Source organism: Hylobates moloch, unplaced genomic scaffold (assembly GCF_009828535.3).
Source record: "Hylobates moloch isolate HMO894 unplaced genomic scaffold, HMol_V3 SCAFFOLD_13, whole genome shotgun sequence".
NCBI lineage: Eukaryota > Metazoa > Chordata > Mammalia > Primates > Hylobatidae > Hylobates > Hylobates moloch.
The window spans coordinates 70,875,353-70,900,613 of record NW_026652288.1 but is presented as its reverse complement, the minus strand read 5'-3'; the positions used below and the strand labels follow the sequence as shown (position 1 = coordinate 70,900,613).

Sequence of the window (25,261 nt, the reverse complement as noted above, 5' to 3'; positions counted from 1 at the left end):
GCTTTTTAATCTTACAAATTCTCTTCTGTAAGTTGAAGAAAATATTTGCCTAAATCCCAATTGTTTAGATTCTTAATATAGATTATGCTTTCATTACATAAATGATTTACCCAGCTTTGAAATTGTCACTAGTGATAAGGACTCAAGGTCAAGAGCTTTGGGTATCAAGGAAGGTGTAGGCAAACCGGGAAAGACATTTCTCCAAACATCTGTCTAAGCTGGTAGCTCTATGGAGGGAGGAAGTGGGTAAGGGGGGATCCAGAATTCTGAAAGGGGTAATAGTGCTGTGCAGAGCAGGAATACTTAAAGTCATTGAAGCTTGAGTTTAGAGATCAGCCTGGGATAATATTTAGAAATTTATCATTATTTTGGCTGTCAGGCATGTGAACATCCTTCCATGTTTAAGGAAGTCTCCATCCCTATGTTTCAAGAGATCCCCTTAGAGGAGCTCAAAGTGCTTTTGCAGCCTTTCTTAGAGCTGGGATGTGGGCACCCCATCTAGAAGCCACCAATCAAGTGAACCAGTCCCAGACATTGAAGCATAAACTACAGTAGGAAAGTGGGACTAAGTTGAACCCGTCCTGGTGGGTGGAGGGATTAGGGTGGACATGTTGACAGCTACCTTCAGGGCCCATGGCAGCACTTCTGGCAGTAGTTCCTGATGTCCATTGCGTGGATGATGGAGTGAAAGCCATTATCTCTGTTCTTAGTTGTGTTGGAAATGGTATCTTCAGTGGATTTGTTCTGCCCCATGATTTTGGTTGGTGCTTATGTTAGGTATCTATTGCTGCATAGCAAATTACCCCAACATTTGGCAGCTTAAAACAAACATTGAATATCCCACAGTCCCTATAGGTCAGGAACCTGGGTGTGGCTTAGGTGGGTCCTCTGCTCAGGGTCTCTCTTGAGGCTGTAATTAAGGTGTCCTCTGGGGCTGCAGTCATCTCACGGCTGGACTGAGGGAAGCTCTGCTTCTGAGATTCCTTTAGTGGTTGTTGTTGGCACATTTCAGTTCCTTTCAGGCTGTTGGCTACTGAGGCCTCTCTCACCTCCCTGCCATGTGGGTCTCTCCATAGCACAACTCACAACACCAGTGTGTGTGTGTGTGTGTGTGTGTGTGTGTGTGTGTGTGTGTGTGTGAGAGAGAGAGAGAGAGAGAGAGAGAGAGCTCCAGGAAAGGAGAGAAGTTTGGAGAAGCAAGCAAGCAAGAAGGTATAGTGTTTCTATAACCTGATCTCATAAGTGACCTCCCATCACTTTTGCTGTACTCAGTTCATTAGAAGTGAGGCACTAGATCCAGGCCACGCTCAAAGGGAGGGGATTGCAGAAGGGCGTGAATACTGAGACAGGAGACATTGGTACTATTATTTAGAGGCTGCCTACTGCAGTCACCTTGGCCTCTTAGCCTCAGAGCCTGGTTCTGCCCCACCTCCCACCCTCTGATTCTGGAAGCAATTCAATATTTTGGTAATAAATATTCCTTTCTGCTTGTAGTAAGAAGCCTTACTAATACAGATAGCTGCCCTCGAAGCCTTTCTCAGACCCCTGGGCCTTACCCCCTGCTGTCCTTTTTAGTTTACATTTACTGTTTTTGAATATAATTTGGGAAATGCAGGATAGGAGAATGTAAATTTCCTTTATAGTACTGTTACAAAGAGATAATTACCCTTAACAATTGACCATATTTATTTTTAGACTTTTTTGCTGTTTTTTAATCACTGAGATAATATTATATATATAATTCTATAACTTAACTGTCTTAATATCTTATAAGAAAGTTCCTTGTCAAAAAGCCCCTCATTTTTAAAGTGTGTTGTTAGGTAAGTCAAGAGTGGCCTGGTCCTGGGGGAGGTGCTCAAGCTGGGCAGGAGTCTCGCTGCATTGTCTGTGAAAGAGGGGCTTGCTAAATGCAAAGTGAGGCATAAGTGTTAAGGACACATGTAACCTGCTTAGGTGAATAAGCTGCTCTAAGGGATATTAGCATGCTTGTTGTTGTCTTAGTTCCTTTGGGCTGCTATAACAAAACCACCTTAGACTGGGCAACTTGTAAACAACAGAATTCATTGCTCATGGATCTAGATGCTGGGAAGTCCAAGATTAAGGTGATGGAAGATTTGGCGTCTGGTGAGGGCCTGCTTCTCATAGATAGTACCTACTATTTGTCCTCACATGACAGAATGGGCAAGGGAGCTTGTTGGCCCTCATGACTTAATCACTTCCCAAATGCCTCACCTCTTAATACTATCATATGGATGAGGTATTAGGTTCTAATACATGGATTTTGGGGGACACCAACACTCACACCATAGCAGTTGTACATAATGGGATGGAGTGGTAGTTGTGAAGAGTCATCTATTCTTTTTTTTACTTTTTAATAAAAACAGAGATGGGGTCTTACTGTGTTGCCCAGGCTGTTCTCAAACTCAGCCTCAAGCAATCCTCCTGCCCTGGCCTCCCGGAGTGTTGGGATTACAGGGATAAGCCCTCGTGCCCAGCCAAGTCATCTTGTTTTTTGGTGGAGGGGGATTCTCACTTTGTCACCCAGGCTGGAGTGCAGTGGTACAAACATGATTCACTGCAGCCTCAACTTCCTGGGCTCAAGTCATCCTCCTGCCTCAACCTCCTGTGTAGCTGGGATCATAGGCACAGGCTACCATGCCCAGCAAATTTTTTGATTTTTTGTAGAGACAGAGGCTCATTTTGTTGCCTAGGCTGGTCTTGAAATCCTAGGGTCAAGTGATCCTCCCATCTCAGCCCCCCAAAGTGCTGGGATTACAGGTGTGAGCCACTGGGCCTGGCTCCAGGTTCCAAGTCATCTATTCTTGAATAGAAGCCTGGTTTGATTTTTTAAACTATAGTATCTCTAATTAATTCTACTTAATTAAAAGTAATAAGACTTCCCTTTTTTGAAAGTCTCCACTCCCCCTTATTTTGCCCCTAACTCAAACTGTCTGCTTTCTAGTCAGTCTGAAGTAATGATTAGCTAATGATACAACATTTATTTTCGGTTTTTACTTTTCAAAAATGATTTTTAATTGTAGTAAAATACATGTGACCTAAAATCTACCTAACATCTTAACTATTTTTAAATGTATACAATAAACCCTTTTTAAAGTGTGTTCAATAGTATTAAGTACATTCCCATTGTGTGCAGCCAATCTCCAAAACTCTTCATTTTGTAAAACTGAAACTCTATACCCATTCAGCAACAACTCCCCATACCCTCCTACTTTCAGCCCTTTGCCGTCACCATTCTACTTTCTGTCTCTATGAATTTGATATAAATGGAATCATACAATACACTTTCTTTTATGTCTAGCTTATTTCAATCAGCATAATACCTTCAAGGTTCCTTCATTTTGTAATATGTATCAGAATTTCCTTCTTCTTAAAGGCTAAGATTCTACTGTATGTACATAGACGTTTTGTTTATGGTTTCATCCGTCAATGGATGCTTGGGTTACTTCCACCTTTTGGCTATTGTGAATTTATTCTCATTTTTAAACGGGATGTTTTGTTCCATTTCAGGGTAAGAAGTTGCCTTATCACCTTGGGGATGATGCAGAGGAAGGGGAAGTTTCCGATGAGGACAGTGCAGATGAAATTGAAGACGAGTGCAAATTCAAGCTCCATTATGTAAGTTGCAGGCATGACCATATTTTTTATCCTTGATATGCTGTATTAAAATGGAGTTCCAAGTTGCTACTGTGTTGGAGGCCTTACAATTACGGTGGCTGTGGTGTAGAAAGGATATTCATTGGAAATTACTTTATTTGCTGGCACACAGACATTCAAATGTTTGTTGAATGAATGAGTCAATGATTCTTGTGTCTGAGTGTTGGAAGGTATTTTAGTGATTAATTCATTCAACTCTCTCCAGGGATAAATTTCCTATTACAAATTCAAAAATCAAATTGTGGTTGGAAATGTTACTGTCTTTGATAATAAAAGCTGGCTTTACTTTAGCATTGCCTTCCCTACCTCATGCTAGCAGCCCCTCATGCTCCCTGTCAAGGCTGGCTGGAGGAACCCCACCTGCATGTGGGCCTGCTTCTCTGGGATGCCCATGCCCTCTTTAAGAAAATGTATCTTGGACCAGAGGGATTTCCAAGCCATTCCAGACGTGGACCTCTTGGCTAAATCTTTAATTCGCCAAGTCTTCAATAAAGTGGCATAGAATAGTTGGTTACTTGCTTGGTGCATCAGCCCCCTTTTCTAGATGAAGGAGCCTCCTTTGTAGAAAAGCATCCTTTAGGCCAGGCGCGGTGGCTCACGCCTGTAATCCCAGCACTTTGGGAGGGGGAGGCGGGTGAATCACGAGGTCAGGAGATCAAGACCATCTTGGCTAACACGGTGAAACCCCGTCTCTACTAAAAATACAAAAAGATTAGCCGGGCGTGGTGGCGGGCACCTATAGTCCAAGCTACTCCGGAGGCTGAGGCAGGAGAATGGTGTGAACCCAGGAGGCGGAGCTTGCAGTGAGCCGAAATCACACCACTGCACTCCAGCCTGGGCGACAGAGCGCGACTCCGTTCTGCCCCCACCGCCCCCAAAAAAGAAAAAAGAAAAAAAAACATCATTTAGCCAGGTGATCCAACAGAAATACAAATGTGAGGAAAATATAAGATTTAAAAATATGCCTCATTCTCCTTTCTATAACTCATGTGATTGCTAGAATCACACAGCAACCCGAGAGTAGCACACGCTGATGATAGTTTGGTATAGAATTTTATTTCTACAGAAAAGGTTAGTCCTCTAGACATCAGGACTATGATTCTACCCTCAAAAAAAAAAAAAAAAAAAAAAAAAAAAACAGAGAAATTTTGTATAAATTCTTGTAATTTACACCATTGCCCTGAATTCAGTTATTACATTGTTAACAACAGTCCACTTTCAGATAATTCTGTGATGGCTTTCCTGTAGTTGTGAAAATGAGCTGGCATTATTTTCAAAGGGGACAAGAGCTTAACATGAGCTGACGTCTCAGTGGACACTTCTTTTTTGGCTTTAATGCCCTTTAAATGGGCCAAATGGAGAAGATTCAGCTTGAAGTGAAAAGGAAAAGTTACCATCTATATTCTTCTCTTGCCTTTTGATAGTTTATGTTAGCAAAATTAAATACCATTAATTAATAGGGCTATGGTTACAGAAAATCTAAATAGATTTACATGATTGAAAACTATGCTGTGTCATTATACAGTTAATATTTTAAGTAGTTGCTTTTTTCTCCTCTAGGTATTTATTTTTTATAATTAATTATTTATGATTATGGATAATTTAGCTGTATTTTTTAGCATTACTTTATAAACCAGATTTTTGTCTCTGATTTTTATCATTTTGCATCTTGTTTTCTAGATCTCTTGGTTGCCAGCCATAGTGTAGATCTATCATTATTCACTCAGCTATTTCATTTTTCTTCCGATGCCAGTGAGCTCTCCAACTTCCTAAGTTCAATATATGTAATTATGCAAAAAACAGTAAGCTGTAGTCTTATGGGAATAAATAAATAATTTCACCTGTGGAGTATCCAACTGGATTTCTCTTTTCTTTACTAAGAGTAGTTGATTTCTGGAAACTCACATCAGGAGATGGTTTAGAACATGATTCCATGGCGTTAGATATGATCTTTCATTTCGATTCTTTGGTTTGGCCCTAAGTGAAAGTAAAGCACCTTAACTGTAAAGGTTTACAGGCATCTCTTTGTTGTATTTTGGAAGAGAAAAGAAGTAAATCAGTATTGGAGAAATATTTCGAATTGTTTTTTGCTATTTTTGAGTTCTTCTGAGAAAAGGCAATGCTGTGTTTAGAAAGGCAAAATATTATCTTGTAATCAGACCATTTATAGTCCTATTGTTGGCAGAGGGCTCAAATGCCCTGACTGGTGAATTTATTATAAATTCCCTGATAAACTGAATATCTGATCATATTTCTGCAAAAGAGGGTGTACTTTGGATAGTTTATGTGAACCAATAATTATCTTAGAAGAAGCTCTTAACCTCAGTTTTAAGTTGAGAGAATGTGGTTAGATTTATAAGTTATAACTGAATTATTGCAGTAAATACACATTTTAACTTTGCATTCATTTACACTGGAACATCAACTCTCATGAGGTCGTGTAAGATTCATTTGCACATTCAATAGACTTTTATAAACATCTCCTGTTGGGCATGTGCTCATCACTGTTGTAGGTATTGGAGGATATATCAGTAACAAAATAGACAAAAATCATTGCCTTTGTGAAGTTTACATATCAATGGGAGAGGACGAGGATAGACAAGAAACAAGACAAATATGTAAAATATATAGCGTACTAGACAGTGATCAGTGCTAAAGGAAAAAAGGGTGTGTGTGTCTGTGTGCGTGTGTGCACACTTATGCATGTGTATATGTAAGGAATCTATTGAAGTTTTAGATGGGATGTCCACGAAAGGCCTCACAGGGAAGATGCATTTGAACAAAGGCCTGAAAGAAGTGAACAGTTAGCCATACTGATACCTGAGGAGGAATGTTCCAGGCAGAAAGAACCCCAAGCGCAAAGGCCAGAAGCGGGATTTGAGGCTCTCCCAGCACCACCCTGGAGTTAGAAGCAGAGCAGGAGGACGAGACTCCTGTTACTTTTAAGCAAGCAGTTTAAGCCATACCGTTAAGTTTTTTTCTTATGTAATAAATGCTTCTGTTGTTGAATTAACTGAATCTTTTAAGCTTCTACCACATACTATTTTGTGGCTCCAGCCATAGAGAAAATCTGGCTCACAATGGGTAAGCCACAAGGTAAAGCCAGTGTGTTCAGTGACCCAAGAATCATACAACTCAGAGACACAGAGGACAAGTTCCTTTCAACCACAGAGTAGTAATCTAACAGATTTGATTCTGTGAGGCGAAGCCACCATTATTCATCTTTATGGGTCTTCTAATGTCAGTGTGCTCTACACACTTTCCACCTCTGTATTTCAACTTCATTAATTTTTTTCTGCTTCTGCTGAGTTATGCAGTATCTTTTTTCTTGTGCTCTCTAAATCTGTTTAGCCAGCTTCTTGGGCATAAACATTAGCTCTGTATCTCCTACATAAAGCTCATCCCATAAACACCAAGCCTTCCAGCCAGTTCTAGAGGAGTCCTAGTGCAGTGACATGTAGCAATTTTTGTCTTATACTGTAAAACCATTATCCAGTCTGCATGTGTATATCTCTCACTAAACATTTTAATCATTTTCCTCCCTCATCTTTTTTCCTGTCATTCCTTTTATGCTTTGAGCTATCCTAAAAAGATTATGAATCTTGTTCTTTTAAAACATACCAGCACTCAAAGACAGAATGAGTTACCTCTTGAGGTTGCAAGGTCTTGCTATTGAAAGCATTCACTGAGTCAAAAAGCCCAGGTGCTGGGCATGCTAGTACATCCTGGCGACAAGGGGTAGGGAATGATAAAGGTGGCTTGGAATCTCCCTGGAGGATTCTAGTAGTTTCTTAAAAAAAAAAAGAAAAGATTCTAGTTGTTTCTAATATATGGATATGACTGGTCCTTGAACAGAAGAATATGTTGTTAAGTGAGCTAAAGGAGCAGGCAGGAGATGGTAGAGGACAGGAGTAAACACACAGGCTCGAATGGCTGAGAAGCAGCTGTTCTTCAGCCAAGACCTTCAGGTCTTACAGCTTGGAAAGCAGTAAGGCACTCAGAAAGGGCAGCAATATATTATTCTTCCCATCTTTGGACTTTAGCCAAAGGAAAATAAATTGGGGGGGATGTTGAAATACTTCAGTTTTTAGTTTCTTGCCTTTTTTTTTTTTTTTTTTAAAGCAAAAGTCCTCAACTTTTTTGCTTTTTTTTTTTTTTTAAAGCAAAGGTGCTCAACTCTGGCCACACATTGGAATGATGGGTAGCTTTCAAAAACCCCAGTGTCTGGGTCTTGGCCCAGAGATTCTGATACATGGGTCTGGGGCATGGCCTGGGATTTCTGAGCACTCTGCTGGTGATTGCAATGTGTAGTGCAGGTAGAGCCCACCGTTTGGAAGGTCCCTTTCAAGGAGCAGCACCCAATTTCTCCCCTTTCCTGGATCGTCCCAGTCTGGAATGATGGTTGTGGTGTGGGGCATCCTTCTGAGTATTCAGTGATGATTTAGCTTCATGCTGGAGACAAAATGAGAATATGTTTAATTTATTTACTTGTGGTAGAGGGATTCCTAGATCAGATTTATCTCTCAGAAAAGGGAATTGAGAACCCTGATTACTTCTCTGGTGGAAACTACCCACTATATGAAATGACTGCTCTCCCCCAGCCCCCAGCTGCAGCGTCCTTTCTCACCCACTGGCCCAGAGAACAAAAGAGCAAGATACATATGGCTTTCAGCTGTGGTCCCTGCTGCAGGTGCATGGTGCCTGATAGGTCTCGAGGTCAAGTGTCTGTCTTAGTTTCCTTTCAGTAGTGCTATTGGATTCCAGGGCCGAATGATAATATATTAATGAAACCTCAGCCACACATTTATTTGTTCTTCAAAGCCGCCAATTTTCTTGTGCAGTAAATCACAGAGCAGAAAAAGATCAACAGGCAGAGATATCATTCCTTTAGCAGCTCCCAGTATTTGGAGGATGTGAAGTGAATAATTATAGCTTTTGTGTTAAGCATTCATTATTTTACCAGCTCTGAGTTGGCTCTGGCTTTGTATTTTGAGCCTTGCCTTGCTGACAGTGAAAGTGACTTGGTGTCGTGGCCACAGATCTTCTCCTTACTTTAAGTCTCTGCCTCTTTGTGAGGCCCTGAGTGAGGGAAGGAAATGGATGCTCATTTGGAGCATTCTGTGTGACACTGGATACCCTAGGTGCTCTTAAATGCTTTCTTATTTTTGTCCTCTCAACAAATGCACACTCCACTGGGCCCTGGGTCTTGATCAAATGCTTTGGGGGTTAGAGACATGGAGTTCTTTTCTTGGATTTGCTTCTGACCTTAAGTGAAATTGTTTCTCCCAGAGGGATTGTGATGATGTATTTCCCTGGTTCCATGATAGAAATAATGGCTTTTTAAAATATGAACCTGTACATGGTTACTTTGACTCAAGAATTTCTCTTTTCTCTTTTTCTGTAACAATATAAGAGGGATGGCTGCTGCATTGTATGGAAAAATAGACACAGTCTTGAATGGGAGGTTCAAGCTGTAATTCAGCCATTTTCATAGACATGTGTGTTTGGTTGAGTGGCCGAACCTTTCTGCCTGTGTCATTATGAGAAAAACTTGGCTAGCCCTAGTGTTTGCCTTAAACAGGTTCAGCAGCTCAAATGAAGTATCTTTACATGACAGTGCTTTGGGAGCCTTAGTACAATACAGTCTCCCCCTTATTTGTGGGTTTGCTTCCTGCAGTCAATCATGGCCCAAAATATTGATTGAAAAATTCTATAATAAACAATTTGTAAGTTGTGAATTGTGCACCATTCTGAGAAGTGCGATGAAATCTTGCACTGTCTACTCCACCCCACCTGGGATGTGAATCATCCCTTTGTCCAGTGTATCCACCCATTACTATGTGGGAAAAAACATAGCATACATAGGGGTCAGGACTATCCACGGTTTTCAGCATCCAATGAGGATTTTTTGATGTATCTCCCATGCATAAAGGGGGACTACTGTGTACAATCTTAGTTGCTTTTTCTGTATTTCCCTGTGGCTCTTTTCTCCTTGCTCATATGATTACTGGTTCTTTTGATACTTTTTGTATTCTCCATGCTTTTCCTCACATTGAAATGCTGTCCCCCTACTCTCTGCCAGATGATCAGCTCTTAGTCATTACAGTGGGTTCATTTGTGGCTGCTGAAAGATAGGTTCAAGTCTTACTCTATGGTACCTATGTGTGTGAGCTTATTTGAAAAAAGGGTCTTTGCAGGTGTAATTAAGTTAAGGACTTCAAGATAATATAATCCTGGGTTAACCACGTGGGCCCTAAATCCAATGACAAGTGTCCTCATAAGAAGAGAAGACACAAACAGATGGGTGAGACATGCATGAGAAGACCATATAAAGACAGAGGCAGAAATTGGAGTGATGCTGCCACAAGCCAAGGAATACATGGGGCCACCATAAGCTGGAAGAGGCAAGGAAGGATCCTCCCCTAGAGCTTTCAGAGGGAGTGTAGCCCTGCCACCACCTAGATTTCATACTTTTGGCCTCCAGACATGTGAGAAAATAAGTACATTTCTATTGTTTTAAGATACCAAGTTTTTAGCAATTTGTTATATTAGTCACAGGAAACTTTATTTGCTAGCTATGTAACCGTGAGCAACTTACTTGATTTCTCTCTAAGCATCAGATTCTATGTCACTGAAATAGAAATGATAATAATACCTATAAGGTTCCTGAGGACGGAATGCAGTCACATGAAGAGTAGCTGGCAGAGAATTAGTTCTTAATAATAATCCTTATTATTATAGGATTTGTGGAGGAGGGAAGACCGAGATGGTACAATGAACTTGAGCTTAATTTCTTACAAGTAATTGAGAGAAGTGAAATTATAGAAGCAATTGTGGCTTGATCAAAGGGTATATTCTAATTCAGTGTGTTTCTTAAGGAAATCATTTGTATTATTTAATTCTTTGCAGAATAATGGGACCACTGAGCATCAGGTGGAATCTTTCATAAGGAAAAAACTGGAGTCACTGTTAAAAGAATCTCAAATTCGAGATAAAGAAGATCCTGATAGTTTCACAGTGAGGGCACTACTGAAGGCCACGCATGAAGGCTTAAATGCACACCTGAAGCAGGTATCTGATTCCCTCTTGTACTTATCCTTCAACAGGAAAAAGAAAGCATCTCATATTTGTTCCTAATCATTTGTGAAATGCTCCCCCAACTTCTATTTCTGTCCTCATTTTGCTTGCGAAATGAAAATCTCCTATTGCAAAATGATATGAGAAATAGTTAAAAGTGGATTGGGTGGAGGTAGAAATGACTCAAATACTGCTCCACTTGGACCCTCAGGACAAAGCCCAGTGTTTCCAGACTCAACTTCCTAATGCATGCTCAGGTGAGGGAAGAAGTTCCAGCCCACTGTGTCCCTTACCCTCCTACCTCTCCACGTTCATTAGATGTCTGCCTTCCCTGCTACTTACCACCTGTTTTCCAGGGCTGAGGGCTCCTCAGGCAGAAGGAAGATCATATGGGGGTGACCACCCTTGAATCCTAAGTGATCACTCTGCATTGATGGTTGCCCTCTGGACCCTATACAAGTCTAGCCATCCGACTGCCAGGCTGTTCCTCAGGCCCATTTAGTTTCTAAATGTAGAAATCCTAATTCAAAATGGCTTCAATGATGAAGAAGATGTTGGTAAGGGGCAAATTTATTTGCAGAATGGCCTATGGGGTGGATTTAATCCCGAGGCTCAGTGGTGTCATTGTAGCTCTTATCTTTTTTCTCTACCTATCATGCCATCAGTGTCATCTCAAGTCTGTTTCTCCTGTCCATGATGGCGAGATAACTGCCAACAGCCCCATGAGTTACATGTTTCTCGGTCCATGTCCGGAGAGATTGAGACAGCATATTTGCCCCAACTAACAAATGACAGTTTTGTTAACCTAGTTCATGTGCCTACTCCCAAGCTAATCATAATGGCCATGGGTAAGTGTCCTTCCTGAAACAGTACTTGGCCAGAGTATAGGATAATATTGGCTTGCTAATGCCGGTGAGCACTTACCTCTGAAGCTCTTGTCAAGTTTAGCTCCTCTTGAACTGCGTGTTAGAGGGGCAGATGGAATACCGGGGAGACAACCAAAAGGTCAATTACAGCATTACTGCCCTTATAGTTTACCATATAATTCTGGATTTTCTTAATTATTTCTATAAATAGTAACAATCCTCTCACCCTCCTTGCCTCCAGCCATTTATTTTCAACACCACAAGTGCCTGTAAGATCAGACTTGTTTAGCCCATCTTGATTCTGCTTCTTGTCCTTAATGAACACTCATTGGCTTATTTGGGCCAGTTACTTCCCTTATGCGTTTGGAGAAGTCTTTGCCCCATCCTGGATTATTCTCATTGGAAATGCAACCATAAGGCTTGGATATTTTGGAAGAAACAAATTAAGCCCTTCTATCTTTTACTATTCACTGAAGAGATCCTAATGACAATTTCTCCATCAGGTAAAATGGTAAGAGAACCGAAAATTTTAGAGAGGTAGTGTAGCAAAACTCATCTCCTTTTTACTTATTTTTGAGGTTTTTACACTACTATGTTTTAAAAATATGGTTTTGGTTCACTGGGCAAGCAAAGGCAAGTTACTGCTGAGATGAGTCCCTCTGTGCCAGATACATATGTCAGTTTAAATCCAAAGCTGAGAATGTGCTGAGTGTGGCTCTGGGCAGCACGTCACTCCAGCTTCTACTTTTCTGGACTGTCAATCAACAGTGCAGAATTGGTTTCTACTTGTGCTGTCTTTTTCCTGCAGAGCCCTGAAGAAAAGTAAAAATGAAATTCGCCTTCAGGCTGGAAGAACTTAGTAGTCACAGGGAATGTTTCTTAAGAGTTCTGGAATCTGCTGCTTTCTTTATATCTGAACTGCTGCCGCCTGAATAACCTTAACAAGTTCCTAAGCTCTCAGCTGCCCTGCTTAATGTCTCATTCACACCACTGCCATTGTGATAGTTCACAAATGTACATCTGGTCATGTCATTCTCCTGTTTTCAATCATCTCAGGGCTCCTCATAGTTTGGAGGATAAAGCTCAAATTCAGAGATAATAGCCTATAAGATCCTTCCTTTCTGTTCTGGCTCCCAGCGGTGACACCCACAGAGTGTGCATGTGTAGGAGTCCACACGTGCACACCTCCACTTTCTTCATTTCCTGGTACCATGCTCTTACCACATGGCTTTCGTGTTGGCTATTTTATTGGCCATAGTACACTTCCTCTTCCCCATTTCACATAGATAACTTGTACTTACCTTTAGGCTTCAGCTTTTGTGTCATGTCCCCTTGGAAGTTCTTAATCCTCAAATCCAGGTAGATGGTCTCCCTGTGCAATCCCACAGTGCCCTAAGCTTTCCCCATTATAGTCTTATGACAGTGTGTTGTAATCTTTTGTGTCTAATATTAGACTGCAAGCCCAGTAGAGACAGTCTGCATCTCTCTTGTTTGCTCTTGTCCTTATATACATTACAAGTTCCTAGGACAATGTCCTACTCAATAATTCAGTGAAAGATGTGCCGATGCTCAGGGAGAGGTCAAAGTTGGTGATAGATATTTGTAGATATCTATTTCCTACATAAAGAGAGTGAGAATGGGATAGAAAATTTGGAGAAGTGGAGGGAAGCCAGGGAGAGGACTCGTAGCTAGACAGAATCCTGTTTTATCACCAACAAGCTTTGTAACTTTGGGCATATAATCTAACTAGTCTGTATTTCTGCTTTCCTTTTCTGTAAAATTGGGATTTTAATTATGCTTATTCCCAGGGTTGGTTATACATAGTAAATGAGAATATATGTAATGCAGTTAGCATTATCCTTAGGGTATAGTAGGTGCCTACTTAATAGGGTGATCATATACCCCAATTTGCCTGTGACAGCTGTGCTTTATACCTGTTGTCCCAGCATAATTATTAGAAGTACCCCATTTTATTCTTAAAAGGTCCTGTTTTGGACAATAAATGGCATAGTCCCCCTACCAATAGATGGGTTACTAGAAATAGAAAGGGACTGACAGATTAATTGGTCCATTTCACAGATTAAAAAAAATAAACGGACCAAGAGAAGAGGCTTGCTAAAGGAAATGTAGCTACTTGGTGGCAGAACTGGGTCTTCTAACTTGGAGAGCAGTGCCACATCTATGACCACATCCAGCTGCCTTCTTAATTCCGCAGTTTTTGAACAGTTAGTGATCCACATTAATAGATCTCCAAAAGCAATAAACATATATGAATCAGTTAACAGTTACCTAACATCAATCACCTTGTAAACCCCTCACCATTACTCCTCCAGCATTTTTTGAACTGCTCTTTCCCCAACCAGTTCTTGGACTCCACCTAACCTCTTCCTACCCCTACTTGCATCGTTGATTAGCATCTATGGGCATATACAGATGCCCTTCCCAACCTTTTGGCTTTAACTGTTTTTGCTCACCCACATTTATTCCATTTATGTGGTTACCTGTTTCTTCTCTGTTTAGCTGGAGTCTTGGTCAGGTGGGGCCTACTGGGCTCTCCTTATATCATGTTATTAGTAATGAACCATCTAATATATTTTTAAGGATGAAAAATGAATAAGAGTTTAAACCCTCTTAGCAGGTGGCCTTTCTGTTACCTAATGAGACATAGGCTCCAGGAAAGACAGTTGGCCCAGTATCTCTAACTGGAAAATTAACCTATGTGAGGAAAAATTCAGAGGCTACAATACCTCTTTCCAGTGCTCATCACAGAGGCAATTATTTCAATGAACAGACAAACTTTGCTTGGTTTACTTTAAACAAACAAAAACAATCTTATTATCTTATAGATATCCTTGGATTTTATTTATTTATAATGTTTTAAAATCCCACATAGCACTGTTTAGTCAATGTGATCCACTTTCTTTATTCAATAGAATTGGCTGCTAATGACTTTTGGTCATTTTCCAAAACTGAATCCCCACTTAACTGAAAATGACTTAACCCCACTCAGAACATTTAAAAGAACACGTCCTGTGCTGTGGAGAGCCTGGTGAACAGACGCCATGAGGGCCAGCACACCTGCACACTGCTGAGAGCCCTTGACCTCAGCTTTGGGAAGGTGCAGGCAGCTGCTGCGTCCTGGCTGGCATCCATCTCTCCATGCCAATATTTCCCTTTCCAAGGCAGGCAGAGCCACTTTTGTGGTAGTGGAGTGTGGAGCAGGAGGAAATGAGTGGAGTCTGCTTGTTTCTCACCTGGAGGCAAACAGAAGAGAAGAGAGGGCCCCCTTGCCATTCCACCAGAACTAAGGAAAAAGACAAAAGCAAAGAAGATAAATAGTTATATTATGCCTTTATTTATACAGAGTCCAGATGTAAAGGAAAGTGGAAAGAAATCACATGGACGATCCCTCATGACCAACTTTGGAAAACATAAGGTATGAATTAAGAGTAATAAATATGCATAATTCAGTTAATTTAAAGATTCTGGAAGGTAACAGGAGAATATCATCATGACCTTGGAATAACTGAAGATTTCTTAAACAGCACGTCAGCAAAGGAAAAGATTGATATTTAAACTACTCTAAAAGTTAAGAACTTCTATGCATCAACAGTATCAAAAAGCAAGTTGCATACTGGGAAAGAATATTTTGAATACATATATCCAATAATATATCCAAAACAACTGTATTTAACATCTTAAATACACATATCCAATACATAATGGATATGTGTTATTAAAACTGGTATGTGTATTATATATTCTATCCTGAATATATAAATAGCTTCTATAAATCAATAAAAAGATAGGCAACTTGATTTCTAAAAGATGGGCAAAACACTTAAACAGGCTCTTCACAAAAGAAGATATCCAAATTGCTAATAAAGAAAAGGGATTCACCCATCAGTCATCTGGGAAACACAATTTAAAATGACTATGCGATTCCATATACACCCACCACAACAGGTAACATTAAAAGATGGCAAGAACTAAATGTTAGTGAGGACGAAGAACTTCATTCTCAAACACTGCTTATGGTTGTGCAAATTCGTGCAAGTATGTTGGCCCACTATTTCACAGTATCTGCTAAAGCTGCACTATGTACTCTGACTTAGCAGTTCTATTGTTAGGTATATGTCAAAAGACAGAAATAGGCCAGGCGTGGTGGCTCACACCTGTAATCCCAGCACTTTGGGAGGCCTTGGTGGGTGGATCACCTGAGGTCAGGTGTTCAAAACCAGCCTGGCCAACATGGCCAAACACCATCTCTACTAAAAATATAAAAATTAGCCAGGAGTGGTGGTGTGCGCCTGTAATCCCAGCTACTCGGGAGGGTAAGGCACGAGTACTGCTTGAACCCAGAAGGCAGAGGTTGCAGTGAGGCAAGATTGTGCCACTGTACTCCAGCCTGGGCAACAAGAGTGAAACTCCATCTACAAAAAAAAAAAAAAAAGACAGAAATAACAATATTTATATTGAGATTGGTAATAGTACAAAGAGGAAAAAGTACAAATGTCCACTGATAATAGAATGAGTAAAAATTGTGGTGTATTCATATAAGAGAATAGTTAACTAAGAAAATGATAAAATTACAACTATATGCAATAATATGATCTTTATAAACAAGATGTTGAGCAAAATAAACCAGACCCAAGAGAGTACATACAGTTTTATTCCATTGATATTAAATTCAAAACCAGGCAAAAGAAACCCTGTAGAGTAGACATCAGAATAGTTATTACCTTCACAGAGAATGACAGAATTGGAGGATCAGAAGGCTTTTGGGGGACAGATAATATTCTATTTCATTGTATATGTGGTTTTGATTTGTGAAAGGCATCAACCTGCACACTTATGACCAGTGTACTGTCCCAACTGTATGTTACACTTCAACAAAATAGTGAAAAAAGAAGTTACTCTAATCTGGTGTCTCCTGGACAGATTAGCTGTTTGTCAGTAAAACTTACATAAGAATTCAATTATTAGATGGAGAACTTTACATTATACATGAGGTTTCTGTAAGGCCATTTCTTCTACTTTAAGGAATGTCATATCTAGAATTTCCTTCCCATCAGTGAGATAATTTATTAGTAGGCTAGTCAGATTAGTCATTATCACGAAATACTGAAAACAACCAAAATGTTCACCTCCAAAGACTGTGTAAGTAATCTGTGAGTCATTCACATAATGGACAATTATGCAGCCATTAAAAGGTGATCCCTTGGAAGAGCTCAACCTGTGAAACATTAAATGAAAAAGTAAGATGAGAAGTAGATTCTATGGTATGATAACCATGAAAAGATGTGTCAAAACTGTATGTCCAGAAAATATATCATTCTCTGAATGTTATCTGTCATTGGTGATTCATTTCTTATTTCTAATTTTTGCATTTTATAGTAAAAATGATTCTTAAAAAGACATTTATTATTGTATAACTCAAATTACTAACTATGTGGAATTAGAGAATATTTCATTTCTGGATTGCAACTTGTCATTACAATTAAAATAGTCTTTCAAAGTAGATGTTTTAGGGAGTACTTCACCTAATTAAAATTTATCATACCTCAAGTTATAAGAATAAATTGTTGTCCATGAGACTATTTATAGATTATTTTAATAAATATTGACAGTATTTTAAATGGAAAGGTAATGTTATATAGATTACAGGATGACTTTCTGTGCCATTTATTTAACCATCACAACAATAATCCTTTGAAATAGATGTTCTTGCCACACTCTTTCTAAAGATCCAATAGGAAGGTAGTGAGGTTAGCCAGTTTACCAGCCTGGTGAAAGATGGAACATGAGATCATCAAATGGTACGGCTTCCATACCTGCAAGCTGAGGTACTCAAGGCATAAATAATGCCGGAGAAGGTTCCAAACCAAACTGGCACCTCACTATCGGTGAAATAGAGAGAAGTTGAGTGTGTTTATGCCAACAGTGTAGCTTGTTTGATTTTTGCGGGGGTTTAGGAGAAGCATGAGAAAATCTAGAAGGTGGCATGGTCCTATGGTAATTTGGGGATTGAGACCCTTTCCCTTTCTAAGCCACATTCCTGATGTCCAGGGTTCTCTGTCTAAACATCTTACCTCTGTTTGTAGACACTGTATTTTTGATGGCAAGGTTTTCTGCAATTATTGGGGTGGTCCTTCCCCATCATTTGTATTGTTTGTTTATTTATTTAGAGATGGAGTTTTGCTTTTGTTGTCCAGGCTGGAGTACAATAGTGGGATCTTGGCTCACTGCAGCCTCCACCTCCTGGGTTCAAGCGATTCTTTTTCCTCCACCTCCCAAGTAGCTGGGATTATAGGCACCTGCCACCACACCCAGCTAATTTTTGTATTTTTAGTAGAGATGGGGTTTCACCACTTTTTGGCCAGGCTGGTCTTGAACTCGTGACCTCAGGTGATCCACCCACCTCGGCCCCCCAAAGCGCTGGGATTACAGGCATGAGCCACCGTGCCCGGCCCATCATTTGTATTGTTGAGGTCTGTGTTGCCTAAATACTGGGGCTATCTCCAAATTGGTGGGGATGAAATCATACCATCCCAAAAAAGTTTTATTGTGAAACAGCTAATCTGTCCAAAAGACACCAGATTAGACCTGGAGCCTTTCAGCCTGTATTCTGTTGGTAGCAATTTTTTTTCCTGCTGCTAGAAATGAAAATGGGTCAAAATCTCAAAAGGGAAGTTTGATTTAGATGATCATTTGAGTGCATACTGATCAAAAGCAGAAATGGTAGTTATTTATTTTTTTAAAAGTTACTACATGTCCTTTTTTAAAAAACCAAATGTGCCCTTTACAGTTTATTAATAGTGAGCTTCCTATACAAAAGGGCATTTTGTCCCTTATAATCATTTACATAGATACTGCAACTTTGACTCCACCCCTAGTGGAAACCTTCAAAATGCATGATTAATAAAGTCTTTCTAATACATCAACTTTATGTGTCTTCGAAGTCAGTTTCTGATCATGAAACTCTCAGTTTTGTATTAATATTTTAATATAATTATGGCCTTAGGCTTGTTATTAATGGTGACGCAAGCTGCAATATTGGGTCATTTTTTCCCTCCAAGTTATTATGCTTGTGCACACGTGCATTTTAAAGCCCAGCTCATTCTCTGCATGTTGTAAATATACTGGATACAATGAGTTTGTTTTGATTTTTCTGGCAGAAAACTACAAAATCACGGTCTAAATCTTACAGTACTGATGATGAGGAAGACACACAGCAGAATACTGGCAAGGAGGGTGGCCAGCTGTACAGGTAAGAAAGCATCTCCATGTTCCCTACTCACACTCCTGAGGCCTCTCCCTCCTTGTCAGATTAGTCATTTTTCTTGTACATATCTAGAGAACTGGATCACAAGGAACGTACTCTGTACTGTGGAACATGTGAAGAACAGCTGGATATGAAATTATAATTTATGTAGGGAACTCAGCTCTGTGCCTGGCACATAATGAGCTCTTTATAAATGTTAGCTGCAGCAGTTGTCAAGTAAAAGGTATCTTCAGAGAAGAGGGAGGGAGCACATGAACGTCACAAGAGACTAAAGAAGATGGGTGCTAAGCCCATGTTAGGAGCCAGGCATCTGAAATCAGCCAGATTTCAAATTCTTGTTCCTCCACTTACCAACTTTACCATGGGACAAGTTTGGCTCCTCATTGTATCTGTCCCTTAGAGTCATTGTAAGGATTAAAGGAATTAAACTAATTAGCCCCGTAAGCCCTGGCCCGATTAAATAAGTATTCAAAAAAAGTTCTTTTTTGTTTGTTTGTTTGTTTCATTGCCGATAGTATTTGTGATGAGTAACATGACCATATTTTCGGAATCCAAATCGTGACACATGATTTGTTACAGGAGTTCCTGGCAGTTTATTTATACCATAACTTTCACAAAGAAATATAAATTATATACATTAGATAGATATGGATACATACACACACTTTTGCCTTTATTGAAAAATGAAATTAAATGAAATTAGAAGCATAGAAGCCATGTAGGAATAAAACTTTAGTGTTCAATTAAACTTTATATTTGAGCTCCAACAGAATATCTATACATAAAATAGTAACTAATTAGAAGGGCAGAGGAGATGTATGTGGTCCCTACTCTAGGGAACAGAAAACTGAATATATAGTTAAAGTAAAGGATAAAGGGAAAATGATAGGATCACCTTCTGGGAGACCTCTGCTGTGACTGTTGTCATATGTAAGTTTGAGAAAGGCTTAACTCTGACACATACAGCCAGGGAAAGGGCAGTGTTTGAGGAAAGCTACAATAATCTTAATGTGTGCAAAGGAGACATCAATACAGGTATCACATGAAATCATTTTGCATGCTGCTTAGTGTCAACTGTAGATTTTCCCATAATAGGCATCAGGGCCTGAGCATCTATGATGATGTCCTTTTGGGACTTCAGTAATCTAATGCACATCTAGGTGACGAATAAAAAGAGTTAATTTTCTGTAGAATTTCTCCATATCACGGAATGTCTTACAGTTTTACTTATAATTTCTAGGCATGACTTCACACTGATTTATAATCATTAGCCTTCACAAAATCAGATTTTCACCAGTGGCTATAGAATTTCCTAATTATATGGTAAAGAAGGAGCATGCGTTCTTTTTTCTATTGATTTTTACCACAGTAAAGTTCTCAGCAGACCATCACACTCCCCTCACTTACCCACTTTTCTCCTACGGGGAACATCTAACTATCTAAAAGAAACCTCACAAAAGAAGATATACGAATGGCCAATAAACACATGAAAAGGTGCTCAACATTATTAGACATTAGGGAGATATAAATCAAAACTACAATGAAATACCTCTTCACACCTACTAGGATACTTATAACCAAAAAGGCAGACAATAACACATGTTGTTTCTGTTCCCTAGAGTACGGGCCACATACATCTCCTCTGCCCTTCCTAATTAGTTACTATTTTATGTATAGATATTCTGTTGGAGCTTAAATATAAAGTTTAATTGAACACTAAAGTTTAGGTTTGTTTTTGGTAGTTGTTTCCCATAGGAGAAAAGTGTGTGTGTGAGGGGAATGTGATGGTCTGTAGAGGACTTGACTGCAGTAGAGAGTGGTGGTACAATTTGTAAGGTTGCAGAGAAGATCCTAGGAGTAGTTTGTAGGAGAGAGAAAACTATTAAAATATCTAAGATAAAAACAGCACTAGATAAAGTAATGAATATTTGTTTTAAGAAAGCTGTAGAATGTAGAAAAAGTGTAAAGAAGAAAGTAAACATCCTTTGTAATTACATCTCTCCAATAATCACTATGGAAATTTGGCATATTTCCCTTTTGGTATATAATTCTTGTGGCCCACTACCCACTATGCAGTGTTTCTGTCCCATTTTAGCCCTGGTCTCCTCCCTGCAAAGGCCACGTAGTTCCCTGATGAACTCTGGTGTTACTCCCTAACTGGGTCACAGTAGGAATCCAGCCTTTCACAGCAGAACTCACAAGTGCATGAGAAGAGGCAGTGATTCCTGGCAGAGCAGTGAATAAAACCACATTACAATAGTCCCCACGTCATCATGAGAAATGACTCCGGTGGACGCCTGAAACCACAGATAGTAGTGAACCCTATATATATATTGTTTTTCTCTTTCCTTATTAAGTCAAGTACTTTCACCTTTTCACTTAAAGGAAGCACTTTGCAGCATCTCTTTGGCATATCTGAATTGCCAGCATTACTGCTCCTGCACTTTAGGGCCATTATTAAGTAAAATAAGAGTTACTTGAACATAAGCACTGCAAAACTTCCACTCCACAGTCAGTCACATAAGAAGATGTCTACCAGATGACGCATACATCATGGATATGCTGGACAAAGGGATGACTCACGTCCAGAGTGGGACGGAGCAGGACCTCACAAGATTTCATCATACTACTAAGAATGGCACACAATTTAAAACTCATGGCCGGGTGCTGTGGCTTGCGTCTGTAGTCCTACCACTTTGGGAGGCCAACGCGGGTGGATCACTTGAGGTCAGGAGTTCGAGACCAGCCTGGCCAACATGGTGAAACCCTGTTTCACTACTAAAAATACAAAAAAATTAGCTGGCGTCGTGGTGCACACCTGTAGTCCCAGCTACTGGGGAGGCTGAGGCAGGAGAATCACTTGAACCCGGGAGGCAGAGGTTGCAGTGAACCAAGATTGCGCCGCTGCACTGCAGCTTGGGCAACAGAGAGAGACTCTGTCTCAAAAAAAGAAAAAAAATCTCATGAATTGTTTATTTCTGAAATTTCCACTTACTATTTTTAGACCATGGTTGACTATGGGCAAATGAAACTCTGGAAAGGGAAAGTGAGGATAAGGGGGGACTACTGTAGTAGGATTTTGTGGTAGAAAGAGCACTGAACTAGGAAGCACACTTGGGTGCCAGTCCTGGCTCCCTTGGGACCTGAGGCAGGTATTCCCTATTAAATCATTGTCTTAAATAAGGAAAGTGGGATAACCAAGAACCCAAACCTCTTTCAACTCCAAAATGTCATGCGTCCTATGTGGGTACTTCACAGATTGGGTCGCCGAAGGAAAACCATGAAGCTCTGCCGAGAACTCTCTGATTTGGTTGTGTACACAAACTCTGTGGCCGCTCAGGACATTGTGGATGACGGTAAGGATGGAGAGTTTTCTCATTCCGCTCTGAGTAAACATTCTTGACCTTTCTTTTTCAATTGTTAATGAATTTTTGTTAATCCCATTATCAACATACATTTTTGGGACTATGTAGAAACCAATTTGAGTGTCAGGAAACTCACTACTGCTATAGTGTTGAGTTCACATGGAGGGTTCTACTGATTACTGTGGTTGCCTGATTGACCAGAGGCCAGAGAAAGTTCCCACAGGGCCGAGGAGGACTTTATTACTATACAAAGACAAGTGCCTCAGGGCAAGATCTTCCTGCAACACTTGAACTGTGAAGACCAGGCCTGGCTTGAGGACCAGGTCACAGATGGCCATTCCAAATGCGAATGACCAAAAGAAGAAATTAATTGGCTAAAATCACACCTTGAAAAGCCCTATATTTTCTAAGTGAAAGTTTTGACTTGGGTGAAAATAGCTTAATCCAGATTGAAGTTTTAACAAAAAGAGCAGAAATCTCAGTAGCATTGTCTCCATCACTGTTTTTCACCTATCAGTTGCCACACGGAGCTGAGAAATTCTAGTCACATCTATTCATATTCTTGGCTTTCCTGCTAGTTACTCTTGTCTCCTTTATCTTCTATTTCATTTAGTTACTGAATGCTTACAGAAAAAACCTACTGTCATGTGGCTTTTCATCTAATTTTAATTTTAGTGGAACTGAAATGCAAATCAGGACCTCCAAATTTCTCAACAAGTTTAAGTGAAGGGAAAACAACATTGTGTCCTCACAAACCTCCAGGATTCTTCCCTTCCATCTCCCCCTGCCCAGCCCCCACTCCACAAATGTATCTTTTTCTATTTGCAGAAAGATTTCTTCCCTTTGGCCTTGATTCCCTCTTCAAATGGTAACAATTATACAAGATTTAAATGAATTTCACATGTGAGAGCATGAGAAACTGTAGGATTCTCAGCAACTGAGCAACACACTCTTATAACAATTGCCCTTAGCTCAAAAATAAACTCTGGGAATGATTGCATTAAGTTAAAGGTATATTTGGTTTAGGGAATAAAAATTTCCAATAAATGGCTAGGAAAACATAATCCTATTAACTTAATGGAAATTAATCTTGAGTACTATTTAGCTCTTGAACTTCAGCTGTTTTTGTCTTTTTAATTTTCTTGCCAGCCACAATGAAAACTAGATAATGAATGCATGGCTTATCCTAATGTGATACAACTCAACTCTATTAATATACTAATTGATATGTGCCTAATTAGCAAGGTTGTATTAATGATATTGTGATATGCATATTTATGTGGAGAGACAGACAAAACAGTAGTATTGATTATAGTCCTATTGCATCTGAATTAGGCTTGTCAAAAAGATATTTTCTCCTATAATGTTCAAAACATCCCTCATCAAAATCTGCAATTAAGTTCAATATTAGTATGCTTGAGATATGTAAACTGTGTTAATAGGTTATGCCAATAAAAAATATATGAACATGTATCTTTCAGGAAAGGGTCTAAACTAGAAACATCATCACATTAAAAACTGTAATCCTCTCATTTCTTTGCCACAATTTGTATTTCTGACTCTTCCAACTCGGGAGTATCATTGTCAGTTGGGCAGAATCTAACATCTAAGGGTGTACAACCCTGAGGACCACAGGGGCCCTGGGAAACTGTGTGTTAATAAACATGCAGAGTCTAGATATGACTCAGGCCCAGTTGGCTCAGCAAGACCATATATAGTTCAACTCTTTGGTTTCATGGATCATATCTCTCTATCTGGGCTCAGACACACTCAGCTTATTAGGGCTGAATAAGAATGAGATTCTGGGTAACTTTGGGTCTTTTTATCTGGGCTGGTCTTTTCCAGCATGTTCAAATGACATATGGGCGGCCATTTTGGGGATAGGGTATGGGTTCTTGGTGAAGGAGTGGAAATAGCGGGGGCTTTGTAGATATGGTACAAAAGGTGGGATTGGAGACAAGGGTGGAATATTAAATGTTTGGAGCTTTACTCCATTATGACCCCCAAATTTGCAGCTTCTGTGAGTCTAGATTGACCCCTCCTGATGATTGTGCTGGCAGAAACTTTAGTACAGGCTTCATGTGCTTTTACCTCCCTTTACTTTTTTCCATAGTTTATATGTGTGGCTAGGTGAATGTCTGTCCTTGTTCTTAAAACTTTTATTCCTTTATAATGCTTTTGACCTCTATTTCTCCATTATTATTCCTTTCTCCCAAACAGGTTTTGACTTGTTCCATAGTTCTATTCAAAGCAACTTTAAAACTCAACTTTTTATTTTTATAATTGTTCATTTTCCTTTATTTTCTTGGATCCTGGATGTTACTATTAATACATGTTTTACATGTGCGCCTTTTAGATGAGTGCCTTCAATTAATGTCTTCCTATTATCAGGAAGAAGCTATCTAGTTTTATTTATCCATGGTTGTCTATATATTTGGCAAAGATACTCTAAGTTATTTTTTCTACCTGTTCTTTTCATGCTAGCCAGATAGACATAAATTAGCGGGATGATTGAATTCTTAGGGAGAACAGGGGACCCAGAAATAGACAGCTACTTGAGCAAGACACACAGCTCTGATTTGGCCTCAAAATGGCAAAAGAGCCCTATGAGTGGAATTTTATGGGTCTTTTCTGTTGAGGAGCTGCCTCTGCTCTGGTTGAATCCACTCTCTAGTGCTCTGCTTTTTGCTATTGGTATAATCTGACATTATTATAAAGTCTTTTGTGCGTGGTGTTTTCTTTGCTGTAGTTCTCACTTCCCTTTTTTCTCTATTAAAAACTGCCAGGAACCACAGGAAATGTGTTATCATTCAGCGAAACAAGAGCACATCAGGTTGTTCAGCAAAAATCAGAGCAGTTCATGATTTACAATCAAAAGCAACTCACGAGGATTTACCCCTCTGCCTACCGCATTGATTCCAGTAACTTCAACCCTCTCCCCTACTGGAACGCAGGCTGCCAGCTAGGTGTGTATTCCTTGGGAAGGAGCGGTT

General features: G+C 39.7%; 1 protein-coding gene across 1 annotated transcript in view; it reads left to right on the top strand.

Annotated features, from left to right (window-relative positions):
* The window catches only part of PLCH1 (phospholipase C eta 1), a 258,562-nt gene that overhangs the window by 219,149 nt on the left and 14,152 nt on the right, over positions 1–25,261 (top strand). Inside the window, exons 11-16 of the mRNA XM_032173906.2 lie at positions 3,529–3,636; positions 10,585–10,746; positions 14,983–15,054; positions 18,797–18,888; positions 22,162–22,259; positions 25,055–25,234. Coding sequence (XP_032029797.1) covers positions 3,529–3,636; positions 10,585–10,746; positions 14,983–15,054; positions 18,797–18,888; positions 22,162–22,259; positions 25,055–25,234 — 712 coding nt within the window. The remainder of the gene's footprint in view (positions 1–3,528; positions 3,637–10,584; positions 10,747–14,982; positions 15,055–18,796; positions 18,889–22,161; positions 22,260–25,054; positions 25,235–25,261) is intronic.